This window comes from Chiloscyllium punctatum, chromosome 41, assembly GCF_047496795.1.
Source record: "Chiloscyllium punctatum isolate Juve2018m chromosome 41, sChiPun1.3, whole genome shotgun sequence".
In the NCBI taxonomy this organism is placed as follows: Eukaryota; Metazoa; Chordata; class Chondrichthyes; order Orectolobiformes; family Hemiscylliidae; genus Chiloscyllium; species Chiloscyllium punctatum.
In genome coordinates this window covers 9,048,492-9,060,516 of record NC_092779.1, presented here as the reverse complement: position 1 = coordinate 9,060,516, position 12,025 = coordinate 9,048,492, and the positions used below count along the sequence as shown (strand labels likewise).

General features: G+C 42.3%; 1 protein-coding gene across 4 annotated transcripts in view; it reads left to right on the top strand.

Annotated features, from left to right (window-relative positions):
- Positions 1-12,025, top strand: part of drosha (drosha ribonuclease III) — a 172,181-nt gene that overhangs the window by 90,828 nt on the left and 69,328 nt on the right. For all 4 annotated transcript variants that reach the window (XM_072560332.1, XM_072560331.1, XM_072560333.1 and 1 more), the window contains exons 23-24: positions 5,453-5,523; positions 11,940-11,984. In XM_072560332.1, the coding sequence (XP_072416433.1) occupies positions 5,453-5,523; positions 11,940-11,984 (116 nt within the window). The remainder of the gene's footprint in view (positions 1-5,452; positions 5,524-11,939; positions 11,985-12,025) is intronic.

Genomic DNA, 12,025 nt, shown 5'->3' with positions numbered 1-12,025 from the left:
GATGTTACGACACACCTTCTGTATAGGTAGGTCTAGAACCGTGTCTCCTGGCTCAGAAATAGAGACACAACCACTGCACCAAAGGAAGCCTCCGAGTCCAGAGCTTGAAAACTAAGTCCAATGAGCATCATGTGTTCTCACTCAATTCTGGAGCTATTCTGTTGGAGCTATAAAAGGGTCCACACTTCCAAAACTGGCATAGGCAGCAAAGACTATACTGCTTAAATACAAAGAACGAATAAAAAGCACTTAAGGAATTTTCAGAAGTAGCAAGGTGAACTTGGTGTCAGGATAAATACTGGGCCAAAGTTTGGAAAAATATTTGGATCTTCAATGATGTTATGTCAATCGAAGTACAGACAGCCATTGGTACAAAGCTTCCCCGACATTTCTGTTAAATGATTCCATTTGAGTGAAAGGGAGCTCTGCAAGGAATTGTCCAGCTCAAACAGGTCAAACCTGAGACAGTGCTGTTTCAACATCGTTGTGGAAGATTTCAATTGTAACTCTGCATCGGCAGCTTTCATATTATAAGAGAAATTTGGATTTTCAATAGAAAACATGGGAGAATTGTATTCAGGCTTCAAGTGCACAAGTTGGAGAATTTCTTTTATATTTTTGTTCTTTGTTGTGATATGAGTGCCAGAATTTTGTTGCTCACCCTAATTGCTCTTGAACTAAGTGGTTTCTTCAACCATTTCTGAGATCAGTAGTCACCCATATTGCTGTGGGTCTGCAGTCACAAGTAAGCCAGACCAAGTAAGGATGGCAGATTTCCTTTACTTTAAGGACATTAATGAACCAGATACATCTCCTAACAATAGCTCTTGAGTTGTTCCGGACATCCAGATAACCTGGAAGGTGCTACACAAAAGCACGTATTTCCTAGGCACCCAATTATAAAGAAAATGTGAACATTCTAATTCAGATAACAATTTGACTTGCTGGATTCTTGTTCAAATTGATGGTACACTGTTTGTGCTTTTCTCTTTGGGGATGATGGTTGTTAGCACATAGACTCTTTCTCACTAATGATGTAATCAAGTGGTAATTAGAGTTGTTTACTTCAAAAAGAAACCATTTCAACAGATCATTTTGAACTTAATATTATCAAGAAATGGTCTGCTTCTGAGTTAATGCACTTTGAAGTTTACAAATGTAAAAGAAGGAAGACTTGGATAGGATATTTTGGATGGTGAGGCATCCCATCCTAACCAATATCAGCAGTCTCCACTTTAGCCCTTTGAAACTGTTTAAACCTTTGTGGAGCATTAAGTGACTGGAGGTGGGGGCCCCCACCCCTCAGTCAGTTTGATTAGCTGGCTGCTCGCAGTTCTCAACAATACCACAGGGCACGATGATCACTGTGGGCATTACACCTATAACTGGACCCTGCAGCTGGGAGCTCAGGGCAAAGCCAAGTCCAGGCTGATATTGTGCAGTCATAAAAGGAAGGCCTGGGGAAATGGGGGTAGGGGGGAGTAGCTGGGAGGATGAGGAAAGGCCTGTAATGTGCTTTTTTTCAATTGAATTGAAATTGCACATCTGTCTGGACAGTGGACTGGATAGAATATGGTTATCATGCACACCTTGGCAACAAAGCTAGCCAACATTCACTGTCTGTACCTGTACATGAGTAATGTAGAATGGACGGGGAGATGCAGGGGACAATTTCTACATAGAGCTGCAGACTGATGTAATGTCTTTAGAGGTTGGAAGGATCCAAAATTATTTTTGAGCTTTTATTAATGGGTAAAAAGAATATCGTGACTATAATTGCTGATCATTTTCACGGTGAAAGATCTTTGCATATCACCATTTGAAAGTCACAACCTGTGAAACATGTGCTCCATACAAATGGGCTTTGGGATTTGGTGCTCATCAGCTAAAGTAGCCCAAGAGACTGCTCCCAACAATTCAGATCTCCTGAGTGTCTGGGCACTTCAGAGATTTTGATTAGCGATGAACTTTGGTGAGCAGGCGCCAAGATCTGCTTAAAGAGAGTGCCGCCCCTTATGGTGAACTGTGCTGACCTCTATTGTGTGATGCACTACTGTAATGACTGGCTCAAATCACCTTCGCAATCTGCACCGGCATTGGGACCTCTGAGCCTTCCTTTGCCCCTCCTGTCTCGACGCGGAGGTCAAAGAGGGGCAGCCACTGACCCATTTGCCTGATGTTCTTTTTATCTCTTTTCTAAGTGCAGCCAGAAAGATCATCTATGTGTTTGAGCATGTTATAATCTGTGCAGGAAACTGGAAGTGGAATGTCAATTTCTAAACTCTCTCTTGTTTGGCTTTCATTTTGATGTAACCTTACTGAAGAGAAACTTCTTAAATATGGTAACAAAGTGTGTAGGAAAGGTGAATTTTAAGCACTGCTTCAACGTACACATTCACCTCAGGACAAGGGGTGAATTCTTAAATAGCTGATGCACAAGTTTTTTGATGGACGTTGAGAATTAGTTAAATGGAAAATACCTGCAAGCAGACATGGAGGTACTTGTGTAAGAGACACAGCATACAGGGGCAACAGGGGGTTATTTCAAGGGGTTTAGAGTATAAGAGTAGGGAAGCCTTGCTGCACTTGTACAAGGTGCTGGTGAGGCCACCTTTGGAGTACTGTGAGCAGTTTTGGTCCCCTGATTTAAGAAACAATATTATTTCATATGAGGCAGTTCAGAGAAAGTTCTCTAGGATGATCCCTGCATCAGAAGGGTCGCAGTATGAGCAATGGCTGAATCGGTTGGGACTCCAGTCCCTGGAGTTTAGAAGAATGAGACATTGAAACATTCAGGATTCTTAAGGGGCTTGACAGAGTACATGTTTCCCCTCATGGGAGAGTCTAGGACCAGAGGGAATAGTCTCTGAATAATGCGCGAATTCAACTAGGAGCACGTGAGGACTGTAGATGTTAGAGATCAGAGATGAGAGTGTGGTGCTGGAAAAACACAGCACGTCAGGCAACATCCAAGGAGCAGGAGAATTGACGCTTCAGGCCTAAGCCCTTCATTGGGAATGAAGCTTGTGAGCCAAGGGGAGAGAGAGATAAATGGGAGGGGGGGTGGTGGGCCTGGGGGTAGGTAGATGAAGGTATGGGTAACGGTGATAGGTCGCAGAGGAGGGTGGAGCAGATGGGTGGGAAGGAAGATGGATAGGTCATTAGGGCGGTGCCAAGTTGGAAGATTGGATCTGGGGTAAGTTGGAGGGGAGAGGAAATGAAGAAACTGATAAAATCCACATTAATTCTGTGTGACCCATCTGCTCCACCCTCCTCTCTGACCTGTCACCATTACCCCCACCTTCATCTACCGATCATACTCTCAGCTACCATCCCCTCAGTCCCAGCTCCTCCCCCCACCACATTTATCTCTGTACCCCTTTGACTCACAAACCTTGTTCCTGATGAAGGGCTTATGCCCGAAACATTGATTTGTCTGCTCCTTAGATGCTGCCTGACCTGCTGTGCTTCCCCAGCACCATACACTCGACTCAGAACAAAGGGTGCCAGTTTAAAACAGAGATGAGGAAGAATTTCTTCTGAGGGTTGTGTGTGTTCAGAACTCATTGCAACAGAGAGTTGTGAGGCAGAGCCCTTGTATATATTTAAGATTGAAATAGATATGTTCTTAATCATTGGGGGAATCCAGGATTCCACGGTCAGAGCAGGAAAGAGGGCGTGATCAATGTCATTACCCGCCATGATCCTATTGAATGACAGAATAGGCTTGAGGGGCCAAACAGCCTGCTACTGTCCCTACTTCCTACAGATTATTGTTGGATCAGGGAAAAGTGTTTCCAGATGCATCTTTTTGTTTATCATCTTAAAAAAATGTTATGGAGACAGAAACCTCAGAAGATCTGGATGCTGTATGACTGTGCCCCAGCACTTAGGGAGTATCTGCAGGGGAGGAGAGGCTAGGGTGGAGTAAATTGTCCTTCAGCAATGTTAAGTATTCCCATTTTAGTTCCACAAAAATAAAGTATTAAGTGGCCACCTTCACATCTGATGATCTTTGTGTAGAGAGTAATTTGAATTGAGTTTAATTTATTGTCACATGTACCGAGGCACAGTGAAAAGCTTTGTCTTGCAGAGTTAAATAGCATAGCTAAGTAAATAATAGGTAAACAGCGGCAAAACAAAAGCACAGGTTAGCTAAAACATACTTTTAAAAATTACTAATAAACTGTGCTATTATGTTTAAAGTGTGTTGAATGATATTAGGAAGTCGGAAACTTTGATCTGCATGCAGGAGCTTCAAGGAGCTGACCGTATCCGGCGTCATCTTGACCCTATTCGTGAGTTTAAAAGTCATCATCTGAGATATCATCGCCTGCTGCATTGGGAGACACATTGGGATAAATTACTCATCAGGATAAAATATCCCAGGAGACACTTTTCATCACTCTTTCTATCCTGACTGTCCAAAGACTTCAGGAAGGTTTGAAGAGTGATATTCCTTGAAGAGCTGGTGTAATTATCGCAGAAACAAAGGAGTGTGGTGAATTGAGAGAAACATGCCTTTCAAACCCATAATAATTTTGCAATCCTCACTGGTGCCCATTTAGCATGACCTTGTCCTTTTTGTAACCACTTCTACTCGGACCCAAGGTGTAGAGTTGATTACGTAAGAGCACTCTGGTCTGGACGTGTCCTTGCAAAAGGTGACAGTGAACACAACTGAACACATTTAAAACAGAATTGATATGATCCTGTTTTCTACACTATCTGATCTTTATATCGGTGACAGGAGACTTTATTGTGGTTCAGAAATGTAATACACTGAACAGTTCGATGTGTAATGCTGAAATGTTGGCTGGTCATGAGTTGGGAAGTTGAAATTTCTTTTGTGAACCCCTTGTATTTTATCCACTCGGTGGCAGTTAATTATGTTGTTGTTACAGGAAATGGTTTCTGACACCACACCTAACCCTAATAAGACCATGAGAAATAGGAACAGGAGTAGGTTGTTCATCTCTCAAGCCTACTCTGACATTCAACATGATCATGGCTGATGCAACATTCCTTACTTCTACTTTTCTGACCTTTCCGCCTAAGTCCCCCTGAACTTGTCTTCCACCAGTTTGGATTGAAAATAAAAAATAACTGAAATGACTACTTCACTACTTTGTTATCGCAGAGGGTAGGCTGTCAGCAAATACAGGCTCTGCTAAATTTCAGGAAACCGTTACTAACCTGAGATTAAAGAGTGTGGAGTAGTTGTGTCCTTGGGGGTGAAGCCCTGTGCAGCAGAATGGAGCTTGTGCTGCATTTTATTCAAAATATGAAGGAATTTCTTTCTGAATTTTTCAAAGGGAAAGATTGATTCCTGTTACCATTCAATACATTAATTAGTTTTGGCTATACCAATCTGTAAGCATGCATCTATGTCTGTTCTTTGAGATTTGCAGTGGTTAACTATCATGTTTGGAACTGTGTGTTTATTTTGCAGGTGCTGTCTACCTGGAAGGTGGCCTTGAAGAAGGCAAGCACTTGTTTGGTCGACTGCTGTTCAATGGCTCGGTAACATATTCAATGTCCTTTTCCGCACTGTGATCACTTACCAGCTGTAGCGTAATTTCCCAAAATCTTTGTGCGAATGTTCAGGGGGTTTTTTTTGGTGCAAATAGTTTATAAAAAAAAAAGGATTTCGACTTCCTTCTCAGTCTCTCTCGCCTCATCTACCGTCCTCCAAAAGGTGAGGTTAAAGAACAAACCAGTGCATTAATTGGCAGAGGTTTTCTGTAGAATTCATTACATTTTTTTTTAATTCACTCATGGCACATGGCTGGCTGGGCTGCATTATTGCCCAACTCTATTTTCCTTGAGTAGGTGGTGGTGTCTTCTTGAATGACTACAATTTGTGTCTTTTAGATTGACCTACAATGCCCTTAGGGAGAGGATTTCAGGATTTTCACTCAGGTGTCAGTAAAATATTTCCATCTCAGGATGGTGATTGGCTTGGAGGGGAACTTGCAGGGGGTGGTGTTCCCATGTATCTGCTGCCCTTGTTCTTCAAGATGGAAGTGATCCTGGGTTTAGAAAGTACTGATAAACGACCTTTGAATTTCTGAAATACATCTTGTAGATAGTACAAAGTGGTGTAAGAAATGGATATTTGTAGATGTGTCAATAAGCAATGCAGAGCAAGCTAAAGCAAAGGTCAGTCGAACTCTTACTGTGTCTACTGTAATGCCCCATTCTGTTTAACCCGTACTTTGTTTATTCGTTGGATGACTGTCAGTGATAAAGGCAGCATTTCTTGTCTATCCCACTTTCTTGAACTGCTTCAGTTGATTTGGTGTCAGAGCTCTACAGCGCTATAAAGGGAGAGTGTTCCAGAGTTGTGACCCAGTGATTATGAAAGAATGACAATATAGTGCTAAGTCAGGATGTGGGGGAACCTGAAAGTGGCAGTGTTCCCATATGTAAGTTGCCCATGTCCTTCTAGACGGTAGAGGTCACAGTTTTGGGAAGTGCTGTCAAAGGAATCTTGTCAAGTTGCCAGCAGTTTGTTTGGTTGACTGAACTCGTCATCTTTAATTCTGTTCACCAATCAGGATTTCTTGCTGTGTAATTTCATATTTAACCACTGCATTTTTTAATGGATGAAAGGGTGATGGAGCATTTAAATGAGACAAAGCAAGTGGGCACGGTTGATTGTTTTTTTTTCATCACTTTTCATCCATCGGCTATATTTTGTTCTGGAATATTTCTGAAAGTAACATATTTATTGGAGATTAAAAATAAGAAATTGGCAATCCGGCAATTGCTGTTCTTGCCATCTACCTTGGCTAATTAATCTGTCCAATTGTGATGCATCACAGTTTTGAGAGGACTGGTTGCAGCTCTGTGTATTTCGATTGCTCATACTGAACTTTAAACTTTTCCTCACTCTCTTTCTGTCCACAGCTCCAACTCGGGTGCCAATTTTTAATGATACAGCACAGGAGGAGGCCATTCAGCACATCATTCCTGTACTGTCTCTTTGAAATCAGTATCTAATTAGTCCCAATCCTGCTCCTTGTCCTTGTACTTATTAATTTGATAGCCATGCAAAACCTTCACAGTATAGCAACTAGTGGAACTTAATTTCAATCCGTACATAATTTCCATCAATTAATAAAATGCTGCGACTGAAACCTGGTTTCAGGAACCGAAGAAGAATCGTATCAGCCTCAAAATATTAACTCTGTTTCTCTCTCCATAGATGCAGCCAGACCTGCTGAGTTTCTCCAACATTCTCTGTCCTTGTTTAAGTAACTTTAAGTCTGAAGTCATTATTGATTGTTGTAAACTAATTGTTGGGTTGTTAATGTCCTTCAGGGAAGGAAATCTGCCATCCTTACCTGGTCTGGCTCACATGTGACTCCTGTCCCAGATCAATATGACTGACTTTTAACAGCCTCATAAGCCACTTTGGTGGGGAAGCTGGGATTGAGTGAAATTTACTGGGCTTGCCACAGCCCTTTTTGGGGTGAGGGGGGTGGGGGAGAGATGAATTAATGTGTTCTCTCTCTGTAAATGTACCTTCTATACAATGGGAGCCTCTCCAATTCCCTGTTGAACATGAGAGTGGCAGGGTACCCCAGACCAGTCAGCTATTCTCAGGTAAAGAGCTGTTGAACATCCACAGTGCTCTGCTTTCATTCCAGGGACCCAGTTTTATAAGCTCGCCAGTAAATAATCTGTTTGTGATTTTGGGAGAAACCCTTTCTCATACACATGAAACTTGCTAACTCTGAAAGTAGATGATGGCATGTTTTGGTTTTGGAGAAAGCCTGATAAAGACATGAGAGAGAAAGGAAGAGAGGATATGTTGCCAGGCTAAGATAAAGTTGAGTCACAGGGATGGGGTGGCAACACTGGCGTATAAAGAGAGATGGGATTGGTTAGGAATATATTCACTGGAATGTAAAAGAATGAGCGGAGATCTGATAGAAATCTATAAAATTCTAACTGGACTAGACAGGGTTAGTACAAAAAGAATGTTCTCGACAACCAGGGAGCCCAGAACCAGGGGTCACAGTTTCAGAATATCGGGGTGGGCCATTTAGGACTGAGATTAGGAGAATTTTCTTCATCTGCAGAGAGGAGCCTGTAGAATTCTCTCACACAGAAAGTGGTTGACGCCAAAACATTGAATGCTTTCAAGAAGTTAGATATTGTTCTTAGGACTAAAGGGATCAGAGGGTATGGGGAGAAAGCAGGAACAGGATGACCAACTGTGATCGTATTGACTGGCGCTGAAAGCCCGAAGGGTCGAATGGCCTATTACTGCTCCTATTTCCTATGTTTCTGTGACAGGAAGTTTCAGATTATAAACGGGAATAATCACCACTTGGGCCAGTGGCCTATTCTATGCCTCAGAATGCATACAAGACAAATTTCATTGAATGTTTCCTTGGATGTGTAGTTGCAGTTACAGGGATTGACTGGAACTTCTGGGATTGTTCTTCAAGCATAGAGTCATAGAGATGTACAGCATGGAAACAGACCCTTCGGTCCAACCCGTCCATGCCAACCAGATATCCCAACCCAATCTAGTCCCATCTGCCATCACTGTGCCCATATCCCTCCAAACCCTTTCTATTCATATACTCATCAAATGCCTTTTAAATGTTGAAATTGTACCAGCCTCCACACTTCCTCTGGCAGCTCATTCCATACATGTACCACCCTCTGTGTGAAAAAGTTGCCCCTTAGGTCACTTTTATATCTTTTCCCCCCCTCACCCCAAACCGATGTCCTCTAGTTCTGGACTCCCCGACCCCAGGGAAAAAACTTTGTCTATTTACCCTATCCATGCCCCACATGATTTTGTAAACCTCTGTAAGGTCACCCCTCAACCTCCAGGGAAAACAGCCCCAGCCTGTTCAGCCTCTCCCTATAGCTCAAAGCCTCCAACCCTGGCAACATCCTTGTAAACCTTTTCTGAGCCCTTCAAGTTTCACAACATCTTTCCGATAGGAAGGAGACCAGAATTGCACACAATATTCCAACAGTAGCCTAACCAATGTCCTGTGCAGCCGCAACATGATCTCCCAACCCCTGAACTCAATACTCTGACCAATAAAAGAAAGCATACCAAACGCCTTCTTCACTATCCTATATACCTGCGACTCCACTTTCAAGGAGCTATGAGCCTGCACTCCAAGGTCTCTTTGTTCAGCAACACTCCCTAGGACCTTAGCAAGACTTACACACTTAATGGTAAGAATTGCTTTGCCAAAATGAAGCACCTCACATTTATCTGAATTAAACTCCATCTGCCACTTCTCAGCCCATTGGCCCATCTGATCAAGATCCTGTTGTAATCTGAGGTAATCTTCTTCGCTGTCCCCTACTCCTCCAATTTTGGTGTCATCTACGAGCTTACTAACTGCACATTTTATGCTTACATACAAATTATTTATGTAAATGACAAAAAGTAGAGGACCCAGCACTGATCCTTGTGTCACTCCACTGGTCACAGGGCTCCAGTTTGAAAAACAACCCTTCACCACCACCCTCTGTCTTCTACCTTTGAGCCAGTTCTGTATCCAAATGGCTAGTTCTCCCTGTATTCCGTGAGATCTAACCTTGCTAACCAGTCTCCCATGGGGAACCTTGTCGAACGCCTTACTGAAGTCAATATAGATCACATCTACTGCTCTGCCCTCATCAATCCTCTTTGTTACTTCCTCAAAAAACTCAATCAACCCACGCACAAAGCCATGTTGACTATCCCAAATCAGACTTTGCCTTTCCAAATACATGTATGTCCCGTCCCTCAGGATTCCCTCCAACAACTTGCCCACCACTGAGGTCAGACTCAGTGGTCTATAGTTCCCTGGCTTGTCCTTACCACCCTTCTTAAACAGTGGCACCACGTTAGTTAATCTCCATTCTTCCGGCACCCCACCTGTGACTATTAATGATACAAATATCTCAGCAAGAGGCCCAGCAATCACTTGACTAGCTTCCCACAGAGTTCAAGGGTACACCTGATCAGGTCATGGGGATTTATCCACTTTCACCCGTTTCAACACATCCAGCACTTCCTCCTCTGGGCATTTTGCAAGATGTCACCATCTATTTCCCTACAGTCTATATCTTCCATATTCTTTTCCACAGTAAACACTGATGCAAAATATTCATTTAGTATCTCCCCCATTTTCTGCGGCTCCACACACAGGCCACCTTGCTGATCTTTGAGGAGCCCTATTCTCACCCTAGTTACCCTTTTGTCCTTAATGTATTTGTAAAAACCCTTTGGATTCTCCTTGATTCTATTTGCCAAATTCTCACGTTTGCTTAATTCTCATGTCCCCTTTTTGCCCTCCTGATTTCCCTCTTAAGTATATTCCTACTTGCTTTATACTCTTCTAAGGATTCACTCGATCTATCCTGTCTGTACCTGACATATGCTTCCTTCTTTTTCTTAACCAAACCCTCAATTTTTTTAGTCATCCAGCATTCCCTATACCTACCAGCCTTCCCTTTCACCCTGACAGGAATATACTTTCCCTGGATTCTCGTTATCTCATTCCTGAAGGCTTCCTATTTTCCAGCCGTCCCTTTACCTGCGAACATCTGTCCCCAATCAGCTTTTGAAAGTTCTTGCCTAATACCATCAAAATTGGCCTTTCTCCAATTTAGAGCTTCAACTTTTAGATCTGGTCTATCCTTTTCCATCACTATTTTAAGACAAATAGAATTATGGTCGCTGGCCCCAAAGTGCTTCCCCACTGACACCTCAGTCACCTGCCCTCCCTTATTTCCCCAGAGTAGGTCAAGTTTTGCACCTTCTCTAGTAGATACATCCACATACTGAATCAGAAAATTTTCTTGTACACATTTAACATTAATTCCTCTCCATCTAAACCCTTAACACTATGGCAGTCCCAGTCTATGTTTGGAAGGTTAAAATCCCCTACCATAACTACCCTATTATTCTTACAGATACCTGAGACCTCCTTACAAGTTTGTTTCTCAATTTCCCTCTGACTATTAGGGGGTCTATAATACAATCCCAATAAGGTGATCATCCCTTTCTTATTTCCCAGTTCCCCCCTAATAACTTCCCTGGATATATTTCCAGGAATAACCTCCCTCCATACAGCTGTAATGCTCTCCCTTATCAAAAACACCACTCCCCCTCCTCTCTTGCCTCTCTTTCCATCCGTCCTGTAGCATTTGTATCCTGGAACATTAAGCTGCTGGTCTTGCCCATCTTTGAGCCATGTTTCTGTAATTGCTATAATATCCCAGTCCCATGTGAAAGAAATATCTAAAGGCAGGAAAGCTTGATATTGACTAAATGGTTTCCAGTGGCTGATAACCCTACAATCGAAGGGCACAGACTGGTGATTGGCAATACAACCAGAGGCGCCATGGGGAAAAGCATTTTTACTTTCATGTGCTGAGGGTTTGGAATACACTGGATTTAAACTAGTGAGTACATGTTGAACAGTTGACTTCAAAAGAGAATTGGATAAAAACTGGTAGAGGAAAATATTGCTCGGAATCTCGTGAAAGAACAATGGAGGAGGGAGGGGAGTAGGACTAACTGGATTACTCTTCAACAGGACTGGCACCAACTCAGTGGGTTTAATGGCTGCCTCCTGTTCTGTACTACTTTATGAATCTATGAAATTCTCTCAAACTCACTTGAAACAATGAGCAAGTTACTGCTGTTTTCCGTGGAGTTACCATTGGGACATTTCCATCATGTGAATTGTTTTGAGCTGACATATTAACTTCTCTGCTAATCAATGTACTGCAGATGGTTTAGTTCTGATTCTATATCCCATTCCATGTTACATTTTATTCCAACATTATTGAATTTTCATTGGTGTGTCAACATTAAAAATAGTGGTCATTTCTTGCATCGTGATGTTATTTTATAGTGCCTTTTGTGTCTTCCAGAATACTAACCATCTGCATTTCTTACACAGGATCTGCGGGATGTATGGCTTAATTATCCACTTCATCCTTTACAAGTAAGATTTAGTTCTGATAATTCTTTAGTCTGAGTCTAAGA